General features: G+C 42.2%; 1 protein-coding gene across 3 annotated transcripts; it reads left to right on the top strand.

The window, feature by feature from the left end:
• Window positions 1-2549: 2549 nt before the first annotated feature.
• On the top strand, window positions 2550-24632 carry ASB11 (ankyrin repeat and SOCS box containing 11). Of its 3 annotated transcripts, XR_009961806.1 has the most exons (8): window positions 2550-2919; window positions 5891-5970; window positions 8984-9091; window positions 13395-13545; window positions 13750-13884; window positions 14814-15005; window positions 18052-19821; window positions 24209-24632. XR_009961806.1 is itself a non-coding variant. In XM_062603750.1 (7 exons), the coding sequence occupies exons 1-7, from the start codon at window positions 2670-2672 to the stop codon at window positions 18174-18176; spliced, it is 1041 nt and encodes a 346-aa protein (XP_062459734.1). In that variant the 5' UTR covers window positions 2550-2669; the 3' UTR covers window positions 18177-22014. The 3 variants fall into 3 exon arrangements, 2 of the variants coding, with proteins under 2 accessions (XP_062459734.1, XP_062459735.1); XM_062603750.1 differs by lacking the exon at window positions 24209-24632 and having other exon boundaries at window positions 18052-22014; XM_062603751.1 differs by lacking the exons at window positions 2550-2919; window positions 24209-24632 and adding an exon at window positions 3777-4264 and having other exon boundaries at window positions 18052-22014.
• The last annotated feature ends 2179 nt before the right edge of the window (window positions 24633-26811 follow it).

The raw sequence follows: 26811 nt of genomic DNA, 5'->3' as shown, positions 1-26811 counted from the left end.
ACACAAATCACTACTGCTACCACCAATAATAATAACGATAAGGGAAATAACAAGGGAAGAGAATACAGCTGCTCACCACCTGCCGACCGATACCCAGCCTGACCCGAGCAGTGATCTAGCCCTTCTGGGTAACTGCCCCCAGTTTATATAGTGGGCATGACATGCTGTGGTATGCAATACCTCTTTGGTTAGTTTGGGTCAGGTGTCCTGTCTCTACTTCCTCCCGGCTTCCCCTCCTCCCTGGCAGAGCATGAAACTCAGAAAGTCCATGGTCAGAGTAAACATTACTGAGCAGCAACTAAAAACACTGGTGTTATCAGCGCTGTTCCCAGGCTGAAAGTCAAAACCACAGCACTGCACCAGCTACTAAGAAAGAGAAAAATGACTGCTACTTCTGAACCCAGGACATTATGTTATGTTGCTCACTGTTTTTTAGTTTCAGGAATACCAAATGTTTCTGACTAATCATTCCTGATCTTGCTACAGCTTACCTGACTTTACCTGACCTTACCACCTTCACCAGTGTTAATGCTTCCCACCAAGCTGTTCAGCTGTCTTCCCACTGATATATATACTTTTTTTTTCTATCCAGTGCTGTAATTTTCCTGGTGTTCTTGTACGCTAAGAGCAGATGAAGAGATTACATGAGATTTTCTCAAATGATTACATCATTTAACTTAAAATCTTTAGTTGTTCTGAAGCCAGGAGGGTGATTTTGCTGTCATGCAAATAGTTTGTCCTTCTGGAAAAGTCACATTCCTGTGGCTGCTTCCAGGTGAGCAAACTTCCTCATGGTATTTTAGAACACCTGGAGATCTCTTCAGTATTATTGTAATTTCAGCTTTCTTTCAGGGTGAGAGAATTTCTATGGAAATCACCTGGTCTCCAGTTTCTTGTATTTCCTAAGGGATGTGGTCTTGTACAAAACTACCTAATATCTGGCAGGCTGACTGTGAAAGATCAGTGGACCTCTTTTGAAACCAAAGGCCTATTTTCTGGTCTTTCTCAAAGAAGGTGCTGTTCCTTCTTGCTTAAGTGTTACTGAGTGTCAGTTTTGTAGATAACTATACGAGAAAGATTTCTCCATCATCTAGGCTGGCTTTTTCTTTATAATGATTTTTTTTCCCTCCATTTGTTCCTTTTCTCTGCATGCTGAATTTTACGCCTTTTGCTATTCCTCTGGCTTCCAGAGGAGTATTCTCGTTATTTTTTTTTTCTAGGGCTAACTGATCACCCCTTTTTTGGTCCACCTTTGTTTAATAATGCCTTCTTTTTTTTTCCCATTTGAGCGAACTTAACTGTTTTTCTCTGATTCTTTAACTGAACTTCTCTTGCCATGTAATCCATGTCTTCAGCTGTTTCATCCAGTACTAAAGCGATTACAAATAAGTAGTTTCCCCTTTTGGATTCATAGCTATTATAGCTTCTACAGATATATTTTATTACTGTGGAAGGTAAGGTACATGTAATATTTATGGAAGGTGTTAAGTTATTGGTAAAAATGTAATATACTGGTTTAATTCAGAATTTTAGAAAATTTGGTTCACTTAAAAAGTCAAAAAAAAGCCAGCTTGGGTGGGTTTTTTCAGTCAGTCTGCATGTATCTTAAATAGTGTTCTAGTGTACCTCAGAGGGCAGTGTGCTGAAGGCAGCAAGATACTAAGCCAGCATTATTGCTACAAACCAAAACAAATTGCAGCCAAAATGTTCAGTTAAATAATTTGCTCTAAAATGTCCTTATGCATATCCACCATCTCCTTGGGATCTCTGAGAGAGTCATCCTGCTCTTTCTCTTGACAGGTGTACAAATTGACGGGTAAGAGAACCTAGGCAAGGAGGGGCTTCAAAGAAAGTAAATTTCCATCCTGCTGTGCAAATAGCAAAATAGGAATCAAGACAAGTTTAAATGAAAAGGAGATGGGGTGTTCTACATAGATTCAATTAATTACATGCAGAAAAAATACTTTGGTCTCTATGTAAGCCATGTGCCTTCAGAAAGAAAGAAGGGCAGTTAAAGAAAGGCTCCTTACACCTGTGAATCAATGATGGATGGTGTAAAAATATTTCTATTATTTTAAAACAGTAAGATGCTGAGTGCAAGAGACATTAATAGACACCATTCTTTATCCCTGAGTGGTGAAAACCACCAGTATGTTAGCACGTGTTTCTGATTACGGAATTTCAATTTTTTTGCCTCCTAGAATATCTTTGACTTCTTCACCCTGACTTTGAAAATATGTGGTTCCATTTTAGATTCTTTCATGACAATGCTTTTCTTTGATATTCTCGCCTTTGTTCTGTATTTGAATACCAGTAAGGCCTGTTGCCGAGATGGGAAAGACAGAACAGTAGTCTTTTTGCAGTATCTATCTCAGAACAATTTCTGCAACTTTACCTGTGCAGCCTTTGTAAATGGAACTGCTACATCAAGGAATAAATGTAATGTGGAAGTACAGGTTTCCAGACGGTATGAAAAGCATCTATCTAAGAATTTATTCCAATTTATGTAGGTTTGGAGAGGATTTTCTGTTTGTTTACTGTATGGCATGGGATATTCAAACTATCTTATCCTTGGTATTCTTATTTAGTATCAAATAGCCTACACCAAATAAAACCAGAATGTATTTTTGGTAACTGAGGAACAGCAGGTTCTGGAGGGTTTAAAATAGATGACATATGATACCAAGAATAGCCTGGTGCAGCTTAGCAGACCTGAGAAACTATTCAAAGAGCAAATCAAAATGGAGGGCACTTCTGTACTCCATAGTTTCACTAACATTTATTTTGCTATTTTTGCTTTGTTTTGCTTCAAGCTTTTAATTAAGATTTCTTTGGCTTTGCTGACCCATTTCTACATTGTTAAAGGCAACAGAAAAGAGGCTGCCAGGATAGCAGAAGAGATCTACGGAATAGTTCCAGGTAACGTAAAAATATGGACACTCTAATATTTAAATATACATTCGCTATAATTTTTCTAAGTTGAGGATTTAAATTATGGAGCTGCCATGAAATGAGGAATCTATTGCTAAAACCACGGGTGGATGTTTTAACTTGAAGTTCCTTCCATTTCTGGGGTCTTTGTGGTGTCAGTATGTGTTGGCATGATTTAGGTGTGCAAAATATGAGACGCCAATAATTACTTAGATAGAATGAGGACAACACTTGCTCAAGGCACTATGGTAAACAAGAAGATTGTTCTCGGAAGTAAGGCATCCTTTAGTGGGTGTTACATATGGTTTTACTAAATAGACAGCTTTACTGCCAAAAAATATTTAGGAGAAAGTTTTAGCATGTTGATTTTCTGAAAGGAGATACTAGGAGGATATAACTAATGCCTTTATGAACCCAAGCCAAGAACTCCTGTTTTGTTAAATCAGATGTTAAAAATGAATACAGCTAAAATTATTCTGAAAATATATGGCATGGGGATATATTGTATTTAGTATGCTATTGAGTAGGTAATTTATTTTTTTGTTTTCCACATGATTTTACTCTTTCATACTGCTGTCACGATAGTGAGTAGACACATGTTTGCGTGCCCGGTAATTCCACTAAGTAAAATTACACAGTATTTTAATTTTACTACCAATGAGGATTCTTATCAATATTGTGACATCACAGATCTTTATGTGACTCACTTGCTGGGCACTTGCTTTGTGATGAATAATGACACCATGAACAGGTACATGAATGTGAGCAGAACATGGGTGGTGTGAGGTAAGCCATTCAAAGCAGAGAGATTAAAATCTGGCCAAGAGAAATACTGCAGCAAAGCATTTATTACAAAACTTTTATACACAGACATGCCTGGGTTATTAATTTATTTGCTGTTCCCTGTAATATAATTCCAATCATTTATTACTGTCATTCTTTTTTTCCAACTGCCTTCGTGCAATTGTAGTCAGACACATGGCAAACAGCATTCTTTACCTTCATGCTGGTTCTTACCTAATTGAAGTTTAGCAGACCAGAACGTATTTTTATCTGCAAGTTGCCATTTGCAAAAAGCCATTAAGGATAATCTTACAAAACATAAGATCATGTGATGCAGTTGCTGGGCATTATATTGGATTACAGGCGGACCTTCAGAGCCTTTTCTCTTTACAGTGAAGTAGTGCAGCAGCAGCAGTAGCAACATCAACAGGGCTGCTTAATTTATCTGTAGACATTTAGAACGACGCAGTGTTTTCAGTCATGTCACTCACACCTGGGAAGGGAAGATGTGCCATGTATGGAAACTATATTTGCCACATGTTTCAGGGAGGTAGGTTGCTGTGGCGAGCATGGAAGTATACAGCAGCATGTGTTTTCATGGTGAGGCGTGTGTGTGCATACACATGTGTTGTAAAGGCATGTGATGTGCGCTTGCACATGCTACACGCATTAAAGTTTAAATTAGGCACTGTAGCTCTATTGCCGGACTTACATCTGGATCATCCTGCCATATAAGAACCCTAGTTTTTGTCATTTGTAATGTCTTCTGACTTTCTGAACTAAGCTCGCCTATTTCAGACACCAGCATGATGAGGGATGAGGAGGTTTTGGGATGTTTTCAGGAAAGTGTTTCTCAGTTCCTACCTGTTTCCTGTTTCCATCATTTCACTTGGTGTCTCCTACTTGGTCCTTAGGAGCCTGGTCATATCCTTCCATGCCAGCTTCCTGCTTTAGGATCCTAGGAACAGCTTCTTAAATAAATGGGAACAAAAGTAATAACTATAGTTAAAACCATAACCCCATGAGCTGAAGTGCATCCCAGTTCTCAGGTAACAAAAGGAAATTCCCTTGGTGAAGGCTGAGACCTTTGCTGTGTCCTTGGTCTCAAGTCCCCAGGGACGTGTCAGTGCCTCTCACTGATTTCTTCCTGCCTTGCCTAACACCTGAAATGGAGATAAATCACCCTTCCCATTCTCTCTGGTGTGCAGCATAGCTGAAAAAATTAAACAAGACAGGGGTTTCAGATACAGTGCTCATGGGGCTGCTGTACAGCAGAGCATGAAAGCAAACACTGGTATTGCTTCTGTCCTGTGGCACTATAAATACAGCTGGCCTTTGTAGAAATACTTTCTACATACTGTACCCTCATATGGTTATAAATTTTAATATAGGACAAGCAAATTTGCTTTCTACTTTTTTTTGCAGGGATTTAACCTGGGATGACTTACCATGCCTGCAGGGACCTAGCCTAGAGAATTATTTTTTTCTTGGCAAATGAGTAGATTAAGATAAGAGAAAGGGCAAGCTAGCCTACATGAAGGAGTCTGAACAGTTCAACAACTCAAAATGATTAAGGAAGAAAAGTAAAACCTCAGGCAGGATTTATTTTTCCGTGTCTTTTCTGAAACCTTCCAGTGAGAGGGAGAATGAATCCTGTTACCTGGTAGGATAGAGGATATTATTTATAAATTGACAGTTCAGGAAATAAAACTACCAGGGACATGCCAGAATTCATTTGATAGACAAGTCACCCCAGTGTCTCCCTGCTATGAGTCTCTTAACAGAGTGCAAGAGATTCTGGAACATGATTCGTGACAAAAGCTTCCTTCAAAAGATGGAGGCCGATACGGTTTTGAATAGAATGTCAGGGCTCTGAAGTCCCTGAGTAAGTCCCAGCAGCACTAAACTCATTGTCTTTGCTGAAGCATGTTTTTAGCTGGTTTTGAAAGTTCTGCCAAGAAGTTTTTTAGGTCCCTTCATGAGCTCCAGCCCCAGCTTTCTCAGGAGTGCTGTGCCCTCAGCTGCTCTGCTGAAACCAATTCATCAAACAGTTTCATCATTGATGACACATTGATTTCTGTCCTGATCTGCATTTGCACCTAGCTGTTTTTGACCTGTCTTCCTGGGATCTGCTTTTGCTGCTTACCTGAATTAACGTTTATGTATTTGCTTTCAGGCAGCTGGGCTGACCGATCCCCTCTTCATGAGGCTGCTTTCCAAGGACGCCTCCTGTCTCTGAAAACCTTGATTGCACAGGTAAAGAAAAGGTTTGCAAGCAGCATAGTTTCTTCTGAATTGCATCTGTGTGTTGGTGAGCTGGTAATAGACTGCAGCAGGGCATAAGAAATACAGTTGTATAAATAATATTATCCACATGCATGCCTTTGAGCATGTATTGGTTTACTTAGTTAAGCCCACCACAAAGACTGTTACAGCTTGTAGCTTGCTGTATCATAAGCAGTGATCCTTGGTCTCTTTCTCAGCAAACTGGGCTTGAGAACAGGGACTATATATATCAGGTACTAAAAAAAAAATTAAAAAAAAAAAATCAATAGAAAGCTATAGAAGTACATCTTGCTTTATCAAACAGCAAGCATGGTCTTACTCGAGAGAGAGCTGTCAAACTGAAACCTTCGGCAACAAATGAAAGCAAGAGTTGATGCAAAAGATGGAAGAAAGAATATACTAGAGAGGACAAGAAGTTGGATGTGAAAGTGGGCAGCTGCAAAGGGACAGGTTATGGTACTTCCTGCTTTGCCAACCGTATTCCTTGCCACCTTTGCTTAAACTCGGTGCCCTCAACTGGCACCCAGTCCCACCAGTCAGGACCACTGCAGGGAAATTAATTTTCTGAATGTGAGCTCTGTGACTTGGCCACCAGACTTTTTATATCCAAGGTAAATAATTTTTACCAGTGAAGCCACAGCTCGAATGGACAACATCCTCAAGGAGCGGAGCCATTGGTCCAGACATCTATCGAGGCATACCTGTAGCTAGGAAGTTGCTGTTCACAGCAAATTTTCCCCTCCCATTTCCTGATCCCTCTTTCCTTCACCTACTGATATCTGAAGTTTCTATGGAAAAGGAAGGAAGTGATGGAACTTGGGGATAATAAAGAAGAAAGCTTATTCATTCATGGCTTTGCTGGTTTTCTGACCTCTTGTATCTGCATTTATGCCGGCCTTACACCATCTTATTAGTATCTTTTTATATACTAGATACCCCAATTGTACACTGGAGAAGCACCCAGTATTGTGGTTATACATCATTTATTTAACCCACCCTTTTCTGAAGACATTTAATTTTGGAGAGGGGGATTAAGGTCCTTGCTGATTAAAAGAGATTAAGGCAGCAATGTTTGTAGAGACTGAACTCACCTGTCCTGGGTTCAGGACAGAGAGCTGATGCACCACAGTTTGATAAATGTAGGGGCAAAGCTGTTCACAGAGCAGCATAATCATTGCTCATTGCTTCTAATATAGTTACACTACTAACCTAAAATTAAATGCAGAGCTATACTTTAGAGAGTATGTTGGTCACATAAAAGTCTCTGCCATAGGGCTGTAGCTTTCAAGAAAGCCAGTGAGGCTTCTGCTCCCCAGGGGATGCCTGGACATAAGGAGACAATGGAGTGCTGGGGTTTTAAAAGAGCTTAAGAACTTACCAATGCATGTTCCAGCACCAAAAGATATTTCATTTTTCACATATATTGAAAACAAGGCTTAACATGACCAATGTTTGGCAAACAACTATAATGATATCTATAACTCATTCTCCATTTAATAATGGAAGGCTTTGCTGTTTTGTCCAAGATATCAGTATTTCCTCTTTTGCTTGCAATGACCAAGTTTCAATAATTAAATATATATATACATATGAATAATGATGGACAATAGGTCTCCTTATCAAGAGTCTCTAGGAGATATTCCTTCTGAAGGGTTATGCTGATCGTGAAGTTTGAGACATCTACACAATTAGAGAATGGAATGTTCTCAACAGTTTTTCAAGGTTCACCCGGGCACTGATGGCATGGGAATTTTTTTGCGACAGCTTTTACATTAATAGTGCTTTCATATGACTGAAATCCGATTGTTTTTCTGCCCTAGAATATCTATCTTAAAGTGATTACAGTGTTTCCATTTAACGCTTATTGCATCGAGACGAACTTTTTTTTACAGCGTTATGCTGCTCACAAATACTTTTGCCCATCGCGTTTGCTACAGCTCTCCAAACAGTGCGTTGCTGCCATCTTGTGAGCTGTTTCGTTTATAGCATATCAGGTAGAGACCAATTATGTTACAAAATATAAGACATCACGCAAAAAAAAAAAAACAAACCCAAAACCAAACAAAAAAAAAACCCCAAACAAACAAAAAACTGAGCTGCTTCTCACACATGGTTATAAAATCTTAATTACTAGGAGATTTAGCTGCATTCTGGAGAAAACGCATGTGACAATTGCGTTCTCCTCTGTGAGTATGTTTGTTTTCTGTTTGTGCAAAATCAACCCAAGAACTGTCATCTAGGAAAATACCTGTAATAAGGCATTTGTAAGTCACAGTTCTTTCTTCCAATGTAAAATGTTTCCTGGGTGGTCAAATGAGAGGAACTGATTTGGGGGTGGGATTTGTCTCATCTACCTTATGGATTTACCAGGTACTTACTACCTCTGAGTGAAACACACTGGGTGCACTATATAGTCAGTGGAAGTATTTTTAGGACACAATTCACCTGACTTACTAGAAACATCTGGTTTAGCATGAAATGAATCATATCCTAGGGGGGTTGTTTATCTCCACTGAAGGAGACGACGGCTCCAGCAGAGCTGCTGATACCTGTGCCAGAGCCATCCCCAATCAGGGAGGTGAATTCCACCAGCTCTAGCTCCTGGTGCTGGACTTAATAGCAAAGGTAATGCCACCCTTACAAGTTAAAGAAAAGCAATGCCTTTCCTGTGATTGACTGTGCATTGTCATAGAAGAAGAAGGCATAGAAATAGAAGGCATTTCTATGCCTTCTATTTCTATAGAAATAGAAAGCATAGCTTGTCCTTGCTTACTTTAACCCAATCACCAGCTACTGTCTTTGGGCATGAGCACTGAAGCACTGAACAGCATTAATCCAACCCATGCACCTCCCCTGGATATGCACCCATCAAGGTGGCTCTCCCCTGCCATGGTCTGACCTCCCTTTGCACCCAACATGGCCTGGAGGGGGACATGTGGTTTGGGCAGTGCTTCCCCCTCACACCTCTTACCCTGCATTGCAGGGTTTCAACGTGAACCTGCTGACAATGGACCGTGTGTCGGCTCTCCATGAGGCCTGTCTCGGTGGCCACGTTGCCTGTGCAAAGGTGCTGCTGGAGAACGGTGCTCAGGTAAGTCCTGGGAATACTGGCAGGGATGCAGGCACCTGGAGAATGGAGCTCAGGTGAGTCCTGGGGATGCTGGCAGGGATGCAGGCACTTGGAGGAAGGATACTCCTTCCATCAGTAGGGATGTTGGATGGACTGCCCGGGTAGCAAGGCAGGGATGCAGATGGACAGAAGTATCTTGGGCAGAAACAGGGAAAAATAAAACAGCTCTCTGTTTCTGTGGGTGTTGTATTTGCCTTTCCCCAGTGGCTGCTTGAGTCACCCTATTCCTCTGTTTTGTTTTCCCTCTGTATCCAAAATGTAGTTGTAACTGATGGAAAAGGAACAAGGTGCAAATAATCTTGAAAAAATGACTTATCCCCTTCCTTCACCCATAATGATCACTGGAATTGCCTCTGGTTTTCTGTGGGATGGTTTAGAAATCTCGCATAAGTAAAAATAGATGTGCTTGAAGCAATGAAGCATTTTATCTGCTAGTAAAATAAGATTTCTCCCAGTTCGACTTAAGGTAGAATACATGTTAACAGTGGAGATAGAGGAATGGATGAAATATGTGAGAATATATTTCAATCAGCTTGGTTTTCAAGTACAATTTATATGGCAAGAAACTGAGCGACCCAGAAGCAGTCAATCAAGCTATCTGCAGAAGAAAATATATTAACTTCCTAAACTGTATACCAAATTTAAATTCTTTAGAAAGATGAAAGGAAAATCCCTTTCTGCTCAGTTTCACTTATTTTTGGTATATTGATAATATTGTCTTTTTATAACTCAGAGAATCATCTCTGAACTACCTGTTGATTTCCTAAGAAATCAGACTGTTCCTGGTATAATATATAGCTGTGACATTTTTGGTTTTTGCTTTCCCTCTGCTCTCTGTTCATAAATAAAGTCAGCAGGCTGTTGTCTAACTTCTGGGAAAACATGTGCCATTCTGCTGCTCTCCTTTCTTGCTTTGTTCTTCTTTATTTCCATTTTTTTACCAAACTACTTACTCCACACCAACTGTCTTTCCTATTTTACCAGTTAAACCAGTATCCAGTGGAGAAGGAAACCAGGGAAGTCAATTTTCTTCATCACTTATCACCTTTCTTACCTGTGATTATCAGCTTGCCTGAATCGCTGGCGTGGTTGTGAAATGGTGCTGATTGATAGACTCTCAAAGTGCTTCCATCAGCTCCAGCCACATCTGCCCAGTAAGACTGGGGTGACATGGGAGGTAGCATGTAATCTGTCTGAAACACAGATACTCCCAAGGCATTAGCTATTTCTTTCTTTTTGCTGTTTTGCAAGCTGTGCAGAATAAGGGATAGTTTAGATCGGCAATTAATAGGAGGGGAGGAAGATCAACAAAGAGTCTGGGATCTGTAGTGACAATGCTGTTGCAGTTGCAATTGGAGCCTTGCAATTTCAGGAAGAGCAAACCACATTTTAGGCTCCATAATCTGAGCAGACAGATGTCCCCTATGCTGTGGTACCTAGTGTCACCCCATACTGTGCTGGCTTGGCTACCTCTTGGCCCTGTCATAGAATCATAGAATGGTTTCGGTTGGAAAGGACCTTAAGATCATGTAGTTTCAACCCCTCTGCCATGGGCAGGGATGCCTTCCACTACACCAGATTTCTCAAAGCCCCGTCCAACCTGGCCTTGAACACTGCCAGGGATGGGGCAGCCACAACTTCTCTGGGCAACCTGTGCCAGAGCCTCACCACCTTTACAGTAAAGAACTTCTTCCTTATATCCAACCTAAATCTTCCCTGTTAAAGTTTGAACCCATTACCACTTGTCCTGTCACTACAGTCTAGACAGATCTGGTCTCCCCCCACTGTCTGTCCATGAAGGTGAGCAAGCAGAGAATGCACCAAAGAGCAGGGGCTGCCTCCTCCAGTGTACCTGCCTAGTCTGCAAGTGCAGCTTCCTGCGGGGGAATGTGCGCTTGCATTGGCAAAGACTGAATCACTGGAAATGGCAAGAGCTGGCTTGTAATTGTGGGAAAAGCATCCTATGAGAAAAGGAGTTAACGCACACAGCATTGCAATCAAGTCAGTAGTTCAAATGAACAAAAACCAAAATGTTATCTAGGAAGGTATCAACTGCAGGCGGTCTGCTGCTAAATTACCCATGATAAAACAATACGTTTCCAAACAACACTACCTTTCTCTGCTTTAAAGGCAAAAATACCTTGGTTGTTAACTTCTGTGAGCCAAGGTATTTCTACTCCATATTTCCAATCCCTTTCTGATGCAGCTGTGTGCTTGCACAGGTAGCAAAGTTCTCCAGCCTCCCTGGTGGCCCTGGAGTTCTCCAGCCTTTCCTCTCCTGTCTCTTTTCTCCCTGTTTTGGGAGTCACGCAGATCGCCATGTGCAATAATCCATTGCCCTTTTCCAGCATGCCACAGACATGCAGATTTGCTGCATAAATTGCCTCTGGAGGTGTTATAAAAACCTAGCCAATCTGTTTTAATTGATTTTTATTATAATTAATATCGAGAGACAGCAAGCAAGCAGCGCTGGGTGTGCTGGGGAGTCTCTGCTCCGCCCGAGACGCACAAGGGGAACTTCTGGGGATAGTCTCTTATACTTTTTGGTTTCCTGGGTGTCGTGGTTTAAACCCAGTCAGGCAACTCGTTCACTCACCTCCCCCCCTTTCTTGCCCTCCCACTGCTCCCGGAGGGACGGAGAGGAGAATCGAAAAGAATGCAACTCCCACGGGTTGAGATAAGAACAGTTTAGTAACTAAGGTATAACACAGATCACTACTGCTACCACCAGTAATAACAATGATAAAGGAAATAACAAGGGAAGAGAATACATCATCTCACCACCAGCCGACCGATAACTCGCCCCCCCAGCCCGACCAAGCTCCGACCGATACCTCCTCCAGCCCTGCAGTCTCCCAGCCCTTCCGGCTAACTCCCAGTTACATCCTGGGCATGACGTGCTGTGGTATGGAATACCTCTTTGGTCAGTTTGGGTCAGGTGTCCTGTCTCTGCTTCCTCCTGGCTTCCCCTCCTCCCTGGCAGAGCATGAGGCTCACAAAGTCCTTGGCCAAACCAAAACATCCTTGTTATCAGCTCTGTTCCCGAGCTGAAAGTCAAAACACTGCACTGCACCAGCTACCAAGAAGGAGAAACATGACTGCTACTGCTGAACCCAGGACACTGGGCTTCTTGGGTTTCGGCCAATCCTGTTGTCTTCTTTTCCGGGGCCTCTCCACCTGTTGTTGGGGTCTTGTCTCTGGGTGAGAAACATTATGTCTATCACAAGTCTGACCGCCATCTTAGCCCCCATAAATTCCACTCTTTATGTGTTTATTTGTTCAGTGCACAACGTTCTGTAACAGGACGTATCTCTAAGTTACCTACCCCCCCCCCTTCTAAGAACATTCATGCAATTTAAACAATGAACAAAACATTTCTTTGCACAATATTGCAGTTGACCCAGGGGAATTGTGCCCTTGTTTCTTCTTCCGCCTCACTGTGGTATTGACAGGGACACTTACCATGCCCTTTGCACATAGCACAATGATCACAAGGGATTCCATCTCCACACAAAGTGCAATGACCACTAGGACCCCTGAATTGCTGACACGAATCACTCTGAGGTGACTCACAGGGGCTTGCTACACAGTTAAACGTAGCAGCCACAGCGCTGTGCACAGTGCAAGCCAGGAACTGTGTGGTCCTGGGCAATGACAGATGGTGGCTCTTGTCAGGTCTTACATCAGAGGTAGAGGAAGGAAATTCATTCCCTCTTACATGCACCCAAACACACCCATGCATATGAACACAAATGCTTTCAAGCTCCTTTTCTGTTTGGAATTAAGACTATGTTTCCATGAAAATTCCTTCTGCAGGAAAAGTGTTTTTAAGTAAAAGTATTAAATGTAAAGTAAATGTTTTTGTTTAAAAACAAGGCCCTTTTCATCAGAGCATACTCTGGCTTTGGGTTGGTGCAAACAAGACAGGCATGCAGATACTCCAGATCTCCACATTGAAAAAAAAAAAAATAAAAAATTAAACCGTTAAAATCTGATTTTTCTGAAGAAATCTGTGAGGAGCATGGACAGCAGGCAGTGTTACTGCCTTATGGCACTAGCTGCCTGGGAAAGAGGGCAGACCTTGCAGGGCAGTGTTATACATGTTGTGCCGCAACATATAACTCTGAAAGGTGTTAACAAAATCAGTCCTGAAATTAAACAAGACAAGCATCTTATCCTAGTGTATTTCTGGTGTGCACAAGAAGCATGCTGCAAGGGCGTTCCCCTTAAATTGGATTATCCTGAGCATGTATTGCTGTTCCAGGTCAATGCAGTCACCATTGATGGGATCACTCCTCTGTTTAATGCTTGCTGCAGCGGCAGCGTGGCCTGTGTCAACATGCTGCTTGAATTTGGAGCCAAGCCGCAGCTCAGGAACCACCTTCCTTCACCCATTCACGAAGCTGTCAAGAGAGGTAATGTTCAGGCTTTGAGTGAAGCTAACAATAACTGAGGAATACATCTTTTGTTGATGTTAAAGTGTTTTTAAAACCCCCAACTTGTCCATGCTGGTGCGGATAAATAGGCTTGGCTTATTCCCAGCTCTTCCGCCTCAGTGGTTGTACTGGGGTGTACTCTGCTCTGCAGCACTTCAGTCACAGCTCCTCTTCTCTCCACAGGTCACAGGGAGTGCATGGAGATCCTTCTGGCCCATGAAGTTGATATTGACCAAGAAGACTTGCAGCATGGGACCCCGCTCTATGTGGCTTGTACATACCAGAGGACAGATTGTGTCAAAAAGCTTTTGGAGCTAGGTACACCTGGAAAAGGGGCCAAGGGACACCTGTGATGGTGTGAGCCAGCGCTGCTGGTCTCTCCAGGCTGCCACTCCACTGCAAACAGTATGGGTTATTCCTGGAAGAGGTGCTTGGGAGCCTCATTTCAGGCTCCCAAATGAGGCTGGGAGTCTCATTTCAGGCTATTGAAAATTTCACCTGCCTTCAAGAAGATTTTATCACTTCCTCAGGAAAGAAAGCCCTAATTACAGAGACCTCCCTGAGACTGTCTGAATGTGAAAATAAAATAAATAGTTCTGGTTTTCTAGAATGATAACATGAAGCACAGGCAATGCTGGCTAATACTAGTGACCACAATCAACTCGTGATTATGATAAACTGCCATGCTAAGCACTTCGCAGTGGATGATGAAGACAGCAGTAAAGCTGTTTGAAAGAATAATCATTGCAGGTCCAGGCAAAGTCTATGAGCTAGCACAAATTTTTGCTGTCAGTGTGCATTAGCTGACCTGCTCAAAATGGGGCCGCTCCTAATGCCTGCAGAGCCTAGGGAAGCATGTCGCTTGCTGTGCTCCCAGAGTTATTAAAATTAGATACCTAAAGGGTTCCTCTCTCCTCAGTAATTGAATTAACATGATCTATGTTAGATTTTATGTTATTAACAAATTTACAGAGTATATGGTAGGCTTCGAACATCCATTGGGTTGGGGGTTAAACTGCTCAGTACTGTCCAGCGCAGACAGAGTTTGGTGGCTCAGAGGACTTTTACACAGCAGGTATTTGACCTGCTAAGTTTTGCACTGCTGCTATTGAAGAAAATGAAGGAGGTCTGTGTGCCATCTGTTCCCCTTCGGTTATTGAGGCTACAGGTGGAAACCAGCCCGTTATGTATGTTCAGACAGTCCCTGCTGCATCCCAGATCTAACCACATGCTCTTGTTCACTCAAGGAGCCAATGTTAACATGGGGAAGCGATCAGACACCCCCCTCCACGCAGCAGCAAGGAAATCCAATGTGGAAGTAGTTGTCTTGCTGGCAGACTATGGTGCTAACCCAAAATGCAGAAATGCCGAACTCAAATGTGCCCTGGATCTTGCCATACCTAACAGCAAAGTGGAGCAGGCACTTTTGCTTCGGGAAGGTAATAGTTTCCTTTCTTCTTTTTTTTTTCTTATTAAGTAGAACAACATTTATTTCTTTTAGCTAAGTACATTGTCTTAACTGCTTTTATAAGTGATGCTCTATATAAGTTCTCTTGTTTTCTCTACCAATTTCAATTCTGCAGCGTGTGACACACAAATGAGTGAGAGATCTCTGTTTTGCTGCTAAATCTGTCACCAAGTGTTAGGATTTCAGTGGGTAAATTGGTCAGTTTTTCTGTGCTTTTCTTTTTCTGTCTTCTGAAGCAAAATGATACGTATTTACCTATGGGACTCTAAGGATTAAAAGCTGCTATAAGAATTTATTCATAGATAATGTGTACCTGCCCATGGCAAGGGGGTTGGAACTAGATGATCTTAAGGTCCTTTCCAACCCTAACTATTTTATGATTCAGTAATTCTATGATAATATTTTAGTACCACTATCTTGTGTTCAGCCTAACACCATGGCTTAATGTCCTGCTTCCTGCAGAAAATGAAATACGAATGGGGGTGCCCTCAGTTGCCAGGAGAAAGCAGAGCTATTTGCCCAGCGACTATCCAGCTTCATGGCACGGAGCTCTTCCATGTGGTTCAATGGGTTGCAACCCCAGCACAAACCAGCAGTGCTTCTTGCAGCTTATTTTCAGTCTCCCTGAAATTATTTTTCCAGTCTACTGGAAGAAACTTCTGAGCAGAAATGATTTTCTTGTGTCATTTTCACCTGCACCACATACAGTCAGAACTAGCAATATCCCTGGGATATGGGCATGCTGAATTATGTCACCGCTCTCCTCTAGCCTCTGTGTTTCCCAGCTGACTAGTACCCTGTTAGTTGATCTATCACTCCCTGGTGCTTTGTCAACATGGCAGGTAAATGGTGCTCCCCTATGCAGGCAGCTTTCCACCTTCCTGAGCCTGCTCGCTCCCCACCAAAGAGCAAAGCATGATGTGCATAGAAAGCCCCCTTCCAGCTGCAAAATAGCTCTTGGATGGTAAATTAATACTGTCAATGTTGTATATTAGGCTTTGTGTCAGCTGTCTGCACACAGGTGGGTTTTATGGAGGAAATGACACATTGGCTTAATATCCTCTGTCCTACTCATTTTCCCTGTGGCTTTTCATGCAGAGCTTCAATTTGTCATGTCTAAAGCCTTCTGGGAGGACTTTTACTTGAATGCTTCTCACCTCTTGTGACTTCTGTCCTTGTATCTGAGATGTTCCGGACTCAGCAACAGCAGGGTGTGTGAGCAAAGGCAGTGCTTGCAATTGTCCTGCTCCAGTTGCCCTGCATGAAGGAGAGTTAGTGTAGGTAAAGAAATATCCCAGTATTAGTTATTTTATCTTCGTGAGCTTTCTTCTTGATTTCCCCTTTCAGCTTGTCACTCTCTCCTCCCTTACAGCCAGAGGAACTATAGGGGCATGTCAGCTCTCACTGCTTCTTCACTTTTCAGAAATTCAGTTTCCTCATTTTCCTCACCTGTCCCTTCAGTTTTCTGTCAGGTACTTTGCAGCTCTAACATCTGCAAGTGCCCTTTTCCCACATTTCTGTGTTTTCTGAGGTCCTTCTGTTTGAAATAAGCATTCTCAGGTAGAAAAGTTTTCCTTCTACTCCCTGACTCCTCTGCTGCAGTTAGTCTCCCTTTAATTGCTTCTCTTCCTAGCTATTAAGTGATGTGAAATATGAAATACTTCTGTTTTCCTGACTGCTCTGGGAGACAGAAGATCTTTCTTCACTTCCAGTGACAGTGGTACAAGTGCTCTTTTCTAGATATCCCATATTTTTCTATCAATTTCTGCTCAGAGGGGACATTATCAGCCTTTTTAAGCTTCTAAATTTTCCTGTAGTAAAAGCACAGGTTACCTGGAAGATATAAGTATGAGGTTTTAGCACACATCTCTACCCATTGCTTGTCAAATACTGCTGTGATCACTACTGTTTGGCCAGAAACTGAGAGGGCTCAAAAAACTGAGCATGTCTGAGTAGGAGCAAAGGTTCAACCTGAAGCAGCTCCAGCAAGAGAAAAGCAAAGCGGAGGCAGGGACACATTTACTAGCAAGTTGCATTTGCACACGCAAGCATGCAGTTGCAGAAGCAACGGAGCCTTATTTCCAGTGGGTTTGTGCCTGATGTGCACCTCACCTGACCCGTGGTGGGCTGGGGGCATCTGCCTGGTCATCCCATGGGGAAGCCACTAGGGCATCGCTGCCCAAGCTGGCGTCACCATGGTCCCAATAAGTCCTCTGACAGCTTTCCTACAAGTGGACTCTCTGGTGTTTAACAAGAGTTTTTCACATGCAGCAACCTTTCCCCCAAGGCAAGGGAAGGGCAAAATGACCTCTCATCTTTTATTTACTTATTAATAAGTTAATCCTTTTTCTTTTTCCACTCTTTGTGCCTTTTTGCACAAAACTTTTAGAGACTTTCTGTCTTTGAAAGATAGAAAATAAGACTTAATTAGAATTTGATGACATAATAAATTATTTTGAGGAGCACTGATAGACTGACCGACTACATAAATATTCTGAGACAGTGTGGTCACGTAAAAAAGCTGCAGGTACCTGCTGAGACACAAGCAGTTGGTGTCTCTGTGCATATGAACAACTAACTGTATTTGCCATGTCCACCCAATTATGGCTGGTCTACACCAAGCACCTCCTCTGCAGCTCCCTGTAATCAGTCTTGTCTTTTTCCTCACAAAATCACTGGGAGTTTTCTTGTATCTTGAGCAAGGGCTATGCACGCTAGTGCTCTTTCTCAAGTGCAGACACTTTAATGGTATTTTAAGCATTTGCTCAAGAAAAGATGCAGAAGAGCCTAGCCATGCATGCAGAAAGAGGTTTTTAGTGCTTACAGTTTTCAAGTCACTAAACCAACTTTGACAACAGATATTAAATATGAACAATAATATGTTTAGCTCTCCCTGACTTCAGCAAGTCATTGGGTAGTGCTTGATATGGTTTGCAAATCTTGCTGGTGTTTGTTGCTTTCTGACTTATACTGGTGGTGGGTTTGGGGTTTCCTGTTCCTTCCTGTTTTCACCTCAGGTCCTGCAAGCCTTGCCCAGCTGTGCCGGTTGTGTATCAGAAAACATCTGGGTCGGTCGTGTCTATATGCAGTCCGCAAGCTGCACCTGCCTGAGCCACTTGAGAACTTTCTCCTTTATCGATAAGTCTGTGACTATCTTTACACTGGAAAAGAAAGAGGAACAAATGTTTGTTTACTCCAAAATGATTATATCAAAGAAAAAAACAAACAAAGACATCATTTATTGTCTGCTGCATACATCAGATGCTGTATGACAATGCAAATCGAAAACACCTTTTCACAGATGGAATGATATGGACATAGCTCCCTCATGGTCTATTGCCACATCCACTTATGCCAGCCCAAGCAGCTGTAGTACATGAACAGCTAGCTCACTTGACATGTGTTTGTAGATGCACATGCACACATCAACCCACAGACAGAAGTTTCCCCTGTATTTAGTGTATACTTATTTATGTAGTATCTGTGCACTTTCTTCCTCTTTTCTATCCAATCTCACTGTCAAAATCGAGTTAGTGGCTGTTATTCTTCTGCTAGTGAGAGAAGGAAAGCCCACAGCACCCAACATTTGCCATATATAATATATTGCACATCTTTTCTCAGCTTTGACTTTACAACCTGACATCTTTTCCCTATAATCTACTGAAGTTGTAGCAACTTCCAGCAGGCTGTGGCTATGCAACCACCATACCTCTTCTTGCCTGGAGCCCAGCTGCCCCGAGCACTAACACATCTTGTCCTCTGAAGTTCAAGTGATGTTACCAAAGCACGTGTGGATGTTTGAAATAAGCCCACAAAAATGTGTGAAAGTCTTAAAAAGCCCTCCATCTCTTCTAAAAATATCCCTCTAATGCTCTGGAGATCTGCCTGTGTTTATTCATTACATGAATAATTTTTCCTGCTTAATTCAAGGACGGAACTGCAAATGTTTTCATAGGCATTGTAGATCAGCTTTCAATGTCTGTCCTTGGCAAGACAAAGAAAACCAAATGAGTGAGTTGCTGCTCTTTTAGGCTGTCTATGCTTTGACATTTCTCAAGTCCTCAGAGTGTAGAGCAGGACAGAAACAGGGCCTCTAGGGATAACTGCATCACTCATGTTCTCCTTGATGAATATTGCTCACCAAACTTGCCTGCTTTTTCATCCCCTAGAATCACTGTTTCTATGATTCTGCTCTACAGTGTTTCATTACCTCCCTAGGAGAAGGAATTTTTAGAGTGTTCTGTCTTTGCCTGTTGTGGTATTAGTTTAAATATCACCAGGGTTAGCAGCCTGGACAGAGCAGAGCTAAAAATGTATACTTCTTTAAGGTGAAAAATGTGGGATCAAGTGACTGGTACAATGCCTGTGTGGCTCTGTAAAGGTCTGTTCATTTGTCCTCTGGTGTTCTGAGGGGAGAAATGTTTCTTCAGACCTGAGTTGTCATAAAATTGTTCTGTGAGAAAGGTCATGGTGTTTCAGTAGTAAAAGGAAAGTAGGGTTAAAAGGAGAGTCTGTCTCCACTTAGCTCAACTTCACAAGTCCAAGAGGCTGATGATGTGATTTCAGGCTCGTAATGGCTTTTCATTATGAACCAGTATGCATGCTGGTACCAATTTTCACTGACCGTACATCTTAAGTCAGGGAAAATGGGGCTGCTGGAGCCTGAATATGGGCCTGGATTCCATCAGCATTTTAGTAACTGTCCTTGCTTCATCAGCAGCCACCGCTCTGGTTAGATGAAGAGATTAATCTCTTAATTTCCCCATGAAAGCTTGCCTCTCTGAGAGGTAGGTCTAATATTTCCTGTATTTTCTTATTATTAATTCAGCAGAAGTAAGATAAACTGTGCTCCCAGAAGTTCAGGAGAATGGACCTACAATGCTGCAGCCAAAAATGAATGTAGTTTTCAGCCTGTGTTTGCACATATTGAATGCTATCTGATGGCAAGAGATATTGTCCATAAAGTTGTCAGTGACATGAATGACCTTATATAGCACAGTATATCATGAATCTCAGGGATTCAAACTCTAAATTCTCAAGAGTCTCTGAAAATCAAACACTATCAAGAAAGAAATGTCTGTATTAACCTTATGTCAGCAGATCTCTCTCAGTCTTATCTTCACTGCCAGCTCACCTGCTCTGCTTATAAGGTGGCAGTCAGGACACCATCCTCTATCTAGATAGAGAGACAGAGGCTCAGCTGTGTGGGTTGTCAGACTTGCATTGCAATCAAAGCAGCTAAGGCAATTTATGTGATCTATTTCAGAATTTGTAATACTGAATTTATTTCCTACTGCAATACCGGTGAAAACAGTATTTCACTTGCAGAGGAATTTAAATTGAGAAAATGTATCTCTCTTAAGGAAATGCGAAGTCTATTCAGCCTCTCAGAAAGGTTTATGGTAAGAAGCAGCAGAAGCTGCTCTATATTTATTGCTGATATTAGCTTCCAATCAAAAAATCATCTCACCTTTGCTTCTTCCTGGAGACATCATTCTTCCTGAATTTCTGTGTATCAGACCCTCTGGGAGGGAACAGAGACATAAGAAATCGGAAGAGAAGCTCGGAAGTCCTGATGTTAAGAAATTTCATCAGAAACTTCACCTAGACTTTCTTGCTCTATTTTAAAAGATTGAGTTCTCATTGACTGTGCTTTGTGTTGTAACAGTGCAAGGAATTACTAGTGAGGAAATAACTGGAGGAGGTATTTAATTTTTTTTGCAGCTATGCCATATTACATAAGGATAGGGAAAGACTACGACGGTTTTCTAGGAGACTTCTGAATCTTGTTGGTGACTTTTAAGAATGAGTTTGAAAACCATCTCCCTGGTGTGGATGCAGCTGCTTTTCCCCAGGAAGGAGAAGGGACAAATAATCTCACAAAGTCTCTTTCCTACAAAACAGGTGATGTCTTCTCAGTCATTCTAAGATCATTGACAGAAACCAATTGTTTGGCTAAAATATGTGTTTGTTGTTGTTTGTTTTTTTTTTTCTGGAAACACAGACATTTTTCTGTGCTGTAATATCCACTCCTATACCACATCCCTGGCAGTTCATCCCCAATAACTGCCACTACTATCTGCTTTAGTGAAAAGTGCTGCACATCTCAACAGGAATGATTACACAATATGCTGGCTATTGGAAAAGCTTTTCTGAACTATGAACACTTACTCATTCTGAGTACAAACACTGACTTGCAGTATAAAACACAAGCTTGGGCTATGGATGCTCTCTAGCCATAAAGTCCCTGATCCTGAGTGTATTTTGCAAGAGTGGCTTAAATAGGTTACTGATCTGCAGTATACACCCAAAAGACTTCCTTTTATTGATCGCAATCTGTTGGGCCACTTTTCAGTTTTCTTACCCATTTATTATGAGATATCCAGTGTGGGCTCAGAAATGCCAGTGATGAGGACCTCGCAAATGTGAACCTCATCAGATGCTGACTTCAAGCTGTCATTCATTACTCAGTGTATGTCTATCATTGCTCATGATCCAGAGAAAAGCAAAATTAAATGGTTTTTGTATCAGCACTGTCTTTATCTTTAAAATAAGCAGTCTTTATCTTTAAAATAAGCAGTTTTCACTGGTTCTTTCTACCAGCAGATGCATTCTCATGTCTCCAAATATCTTTGCAATCCTTTGTTTTTATTCCTGCTGTATCTTTTCTGACACAACTAAGCTCTTGTTCATAGGCATGTCTTTCCTGGTCAGCTTTCTCCTGAATTCGTGCATTTCTTCTCTGTCACTAAGAAAATGTTTTTTAGTTTCCTCCTTGAGAAGTTTAATTCTTCAACAGCAGGCATCTTAGTGAGGCTCAACCTATCTCCTTGTTGGATGTATTATTTCCCTTGCTTACCACGCTGCTGTGTTGGGTCATCCTCCACTCCCCACCCCCTTCCAAACCTACACATTTCAGCCCTCACTGCCTTCTGTCTAATGGGCCAGCTTCTCAGGGGCATACAACAGTTAAAATAAACACACCACACATTTTGAAAGGGTTTAATGACGATGTTTCTCACAGTAGGAAGAAAAAGTCACATTTTAAGTTGGACCCTAAAAGATGTCTGTTTTGATTTCCTGACCAATCTGTTGGGTTCAAGATGACTTTGCCTCTTACAGGGCAACTCTGCTATTAGCATTTAACAGCCCTCCATCCTCTCTAGGACTCCGCTTTTCACAGCAGATGTGCTAGTCCCTGATTTTCTGTCTGTCTGGTTGAATCTCCCATTCACAGACTGAAATTAATAAAATGCGGAATATGCTGAGCTGCTGAAACCCGTGGTCATGCTATAGGAGCTGAAATTCCTCACATCTGCCTTGGGATGCCAGCATCCCACCTTCCTGGGCAGATGCAGGCTCTGGGGGAGGCTGTTTATCCATCCATCTTTGTGCTCCCTCTTCTTGTTACAGGGCATGCCTGTGACACTTCAGGCAGAGGGACCAGAAACTCATGCTCTCCAAGCTCTGTTTTCCCCTCAGGGAACTCAAGCCTGGTCAATATCCACTTCATGGCATTTAGAATTCTTCTCACCATCAATGTTAGAAATTGGTGTTGTGCTGTGCCTGTGCAAATCGTTTCAATGAGGTGAGTGTCCCCTCCATGCCACTCTCTGCCCTCCACTTGTGGTCTGCTCTGTGCGGCAGTAGGCACAGGTTCTGCCCAACACCTTTCTGTCCGAAACCTGACCACTGTCTCCTGCAGCACAGCTCTGCTGCTGGCACCTAACAACCCTCCAGTCCTTATTGGATTGGAAATACTGGTGGTGTGTCCCAGCAGGGCATCAGAGCAAGTTTTGAAATAATGAAATAATACTAATAATGAAAATCAAACACATTCATTGACTCTTAGTTGAAAAAACTGGGTGACTTGTATGCTGGGCTGACAGTTCATGATGTCTTTGTGATTTTTTTTTTCAGAAATTAAGTTTTTCCACACACCAATTGCGCCTCTTTCTGAGTTTTTTTTTTAATGTTCTGTGAGAGATGTATAATATGTTAATATAAAATACAGATTATTCCACACGGATCTTCTAATTGTTTTCTGTTTCATAAAAATTCCTTTATCCTTAAATTTTATATCATTTGTAGAAACTCATGATGCACATTGCAAGCAAATGGAAAACTATGTCAGGTTTTGAATTGAAAAATCTTCAATAGAAGGTATAGGAAATTGTGAAAGAAAGCGTACTTCACATAACCAGTTGAGAATAACATCCACGGGGGGGGGGGGGGAGATGAATCAGCAGAGCATGTTATTCTAGCAGTTTGTTTAACAAGTCAGTTAAAGCAACACATTAGTCAGCAAAACACTGGAACTAATATATGTGCTTACTAGAACTAGATAAAAGTGCACATGTATGAAGGATTTTGAACATATTTTTCAGTGCCCCGAGGCACATACTTTGCTTGTTTGTATTTCATTATCCTGTAAAGAGATGCTTGCTTCTAATAGTTCCAGAAGGTGAGCGCCTGCTGCCTGTAGCCTGAGATGTGTATAAGGATACTTTGGCTTTGTGGCCCAGGAGTTTTGTGCCTGTCATCACTGAGTACCTGTCAAAGAAAGATCACTCATCCCCAGATATCCCAGAGTGGCTGCTAATTAATGACTGAGACCATTTTGGTTTGCTATGTGTGCTTTCAGGGTTGCTACAGATTTACAGAAAGGCATATATGTGAAATCCTGAATAACTGCAATGACTGAGGAACACATATTTTGGGTTGGGGTTTTCCAAGACTGAAATGAAAACTTTTTTCTAAAACAATGCCAACAAGTAATGCCAGCCTGTTTCCATAAGCAGGTTCCCACTCGCTGTTGGCGCAGGGTGGGTAGGAAATTTCACCCTGAGCCTGACACTGCTTTTTTTTGCTTGACATGCTTTCCAGTTCTGTCCCTAAAGCACTCCCCTCCCATCCGCTGCAAGCAGCCACAGTAACAAGGTACCACAGCTGCTCTGCTAGATGGGTGGCAGCTTGTTGACATTTATGAAAGACTTTTGAGCTGAAATGATTCACTTTGTGCAGAAAATGTCCCTGTCTGCTACTCACCTATTGCAAATGGATGAGAAATGCCTAGGCTTTTCATGCTTGCAGCAGCTTGAGGAAGAAATATGGATTTGTCACTGACCATGAAATCACTTGGTATGGATGTTGTTTTTTTTGGATGTGTCTCAGGCTTGGCACCTAAAAAGGCTCATCCTTGTGGCAGACTTTGCCTTCATTAAAAAATGATAAGCTGAGAGCAATGGTTGCTTCAGGTCTTCAGATGCCTGCCCCAGTGCTGTCATGAGGAGAGATGGTGAGAAAATAACATCTGGGTGCAATCCCCTCACCTGTCTAAGACGGAGAATGATTGGGAGAACTCTTGTTTTGTGGTCTGCAGCTGCAGGCAGCTTCCAGGTCTCCTCTGTAGAGAGCCAGTACTTGAAGAACTGGTCCTTCCAAGCAGTCTGAGGGGGTGAGTAGGTCGGGAGGATGCAGGTGGGTCTGGCCCTGCTGCTTCCCTGCACCCTTGCCAGGGTGAGAAATAAGTGCAAACCTTTTCCTCACTACCACCAGCCAAAGGGCAGTCAGGGTCCCAAGGATGAGCTCTCATTCCTTGTTTGGGATGATCCCAGGACCTGATGTGGAGTGGCCCACGTGCCTTGGGAGAGGTCAGCTGGAGCCTGCTGTGGACAAGGAATGTCCCCACAGGTGAGTGAAGAGGAGGGCTAGGCAGTCCTGCCACACAATTTGGTCTTTATGCTTCAGATTCAGGTAAGCTTTGCACTCTGTACATCAGTTTCCAGAGGTGGTTTTCTTTTTACCTTCTTTCACAACATTAGATATTCAGCTAAGTGGCCGGGCTGGATGAGTGTAACCAGGACAAGCTTGTATACTTGTCACTCTGCTCAGATCATAATCCTTTAGGAAAGGAAACTTATTTCTACAGTATCAGCATTGTGAATCAGCATCCGTTAGCTGTTTCAGAGGATTTCCAGCCTCATGCAAAACAAAAGCCAAGCTGTGCTTGGGGACAGCAAAGGAAACATCTATAAAGGCACACTATTGCTGCAGATGGGTGTTTATTGCAGCCCCTACTTCGCATACAGAAAGTATGGATAGCTCCTGATCTGAGTAGTTAATCTGTCCAGTACCAGGAACGTGGATTTCTTATGACTGAAGATCATGTTAGGAACAGTTCAGGTCTTATGGGCTTGACATAGGCTATTCCACAAGCCCTTTTCCCCACAGCACTGCATGCCATTTTCTGGGAGCAAGGGAGGGTAAGTAGGTTGCTCAGCACAGCCTTGGAATTTCACCCATTTTAGAAGTTTGCTAATAATCTTTTCCAAAAGAAAATGAGAACACCTGCTATGCCAGGGAACAGAAACAGATGCGAGGTTTGGGGATATTTTCCTCTGTCTGCCTTATTTCCCAAGCAGTTGCACTGGCAGTGCAGTTTTCTGCAGGCCATTTTTCAAAGCCAACAGAAGCTCCTGGTCAAGACAAGTGTTTAAGGGAGCATGGGCTAATTTTTGTGCAAGTCCACAGATTGCATTTTATAGTAGTGACAAGGTGGCGGTAACTTTTCCCATGGGGAAGTCCTGGAAGGCCATGGCTGCGAGAACAGCTGGTGCATGCTGTTCCCATCACAGGCAAAAGTGTGAAAAGATACATCACATGAGGGACATTTCCAGAGGTAAGATCCATCAGGGTCTGGAAAGCAGCCCATGAGTGTGGGTGGAAGAGCTTGTTGCAATGCAATGTGCCAGAAGAACAGAGAACATCTAACGCCATTGAAAATGGGAAAGAGAAACACCAGAGCAGAGGAGCCCCTTAATTAAATACCTCCGTCCCATGAGCTTTTTCTCCCCCTCCTGTCTGCCTTTCCTATACTCCTCAGCTGTTACTGCTGTTGCCTCCTGTACTGATAGGCAATGGGAAGAGAGAGCAACTAAGGGGACACATGGAAATTTGCTTGGTTTGGTAAAAACCATCACAGGCCTTTGGGCTTGGGAAGATGATGCATTTGCTGGAGGCCTGCATAATGGAGAATATGCTCTTAATGGGACCAGCCGCTATGGGTGCTGCTTAGCAAGGCCAACTCAGCTGACTTCAGTGATGCTGCTCTTGCTTGTGATACATTTGTTTTTTTCTATGCTGGTCTAATCACTGGGATTGATAGAAAACTATCATTAACTTTTGTTTTTTTGTTAATGGAAATTGGTTTTCTGACAAAATTAATATCTTTGTGGAAATTATTTTGCTTTCTTCAGAAATGGCTTATACAGGAAAGGCTGGGAACCAAAAAAAATTGCCAGCAAACCAAATAATTCCCACTGTTTTTCAAAACTAATAATGAGAAGTTAGAAAAGAGGAGGAAAGAGAAATTGAAATCTTCTTGATGCCTGGATTTGGGTTCCACTTATATTTGGTGTTTGGGAAGACTACCTTACAGTTAGCCAAAATCTAGGAGACTGTAGTAAAAACCATCATAGCTCTCAATTACGAGGTTTAGGGTTTTGTTGTAGTTACACCTATTATCTGCTTACTGGTGTGTATTTGTCACATGAGAACATTTCACCACACTAGTAACCTAGCAGTGTTGCCAAACCATGATTACAATCCATGAAACAGGACAAAAAAAACCAACCCAAACCCAAGAAAGGCTTGGAATTACAATGATTTGATTAAAAAAAAAAAATAAAAAATACAAACATAAAAAACACAACAAAAAACTTTTGGGGTCTGTATTCTTTCTGCATGGACTGTAGTGTGTAAGTCTTAAAGCCAGT

Source organism: Pezoporus occidentalis, unplaced genomic scaffold (genome assembly GCF_034315485.1).
Source record: "Pezoporus occidentalis ecotype Australia unplaced genomic scaffold, CSIRO_AGI_Poc_V1 ctg81, whole genome shotgun sequence".
NCBI lineage: Eukaryota > Metazoa > Chordata > Aves > Psittaciformes > Psittacidae > Pezoporus > Pezoporus occidentalis.
Note: the sequence above shows the minus strand (reverse complement) of the source record. Positions and strands in the feature narration are given on the sequence as shown.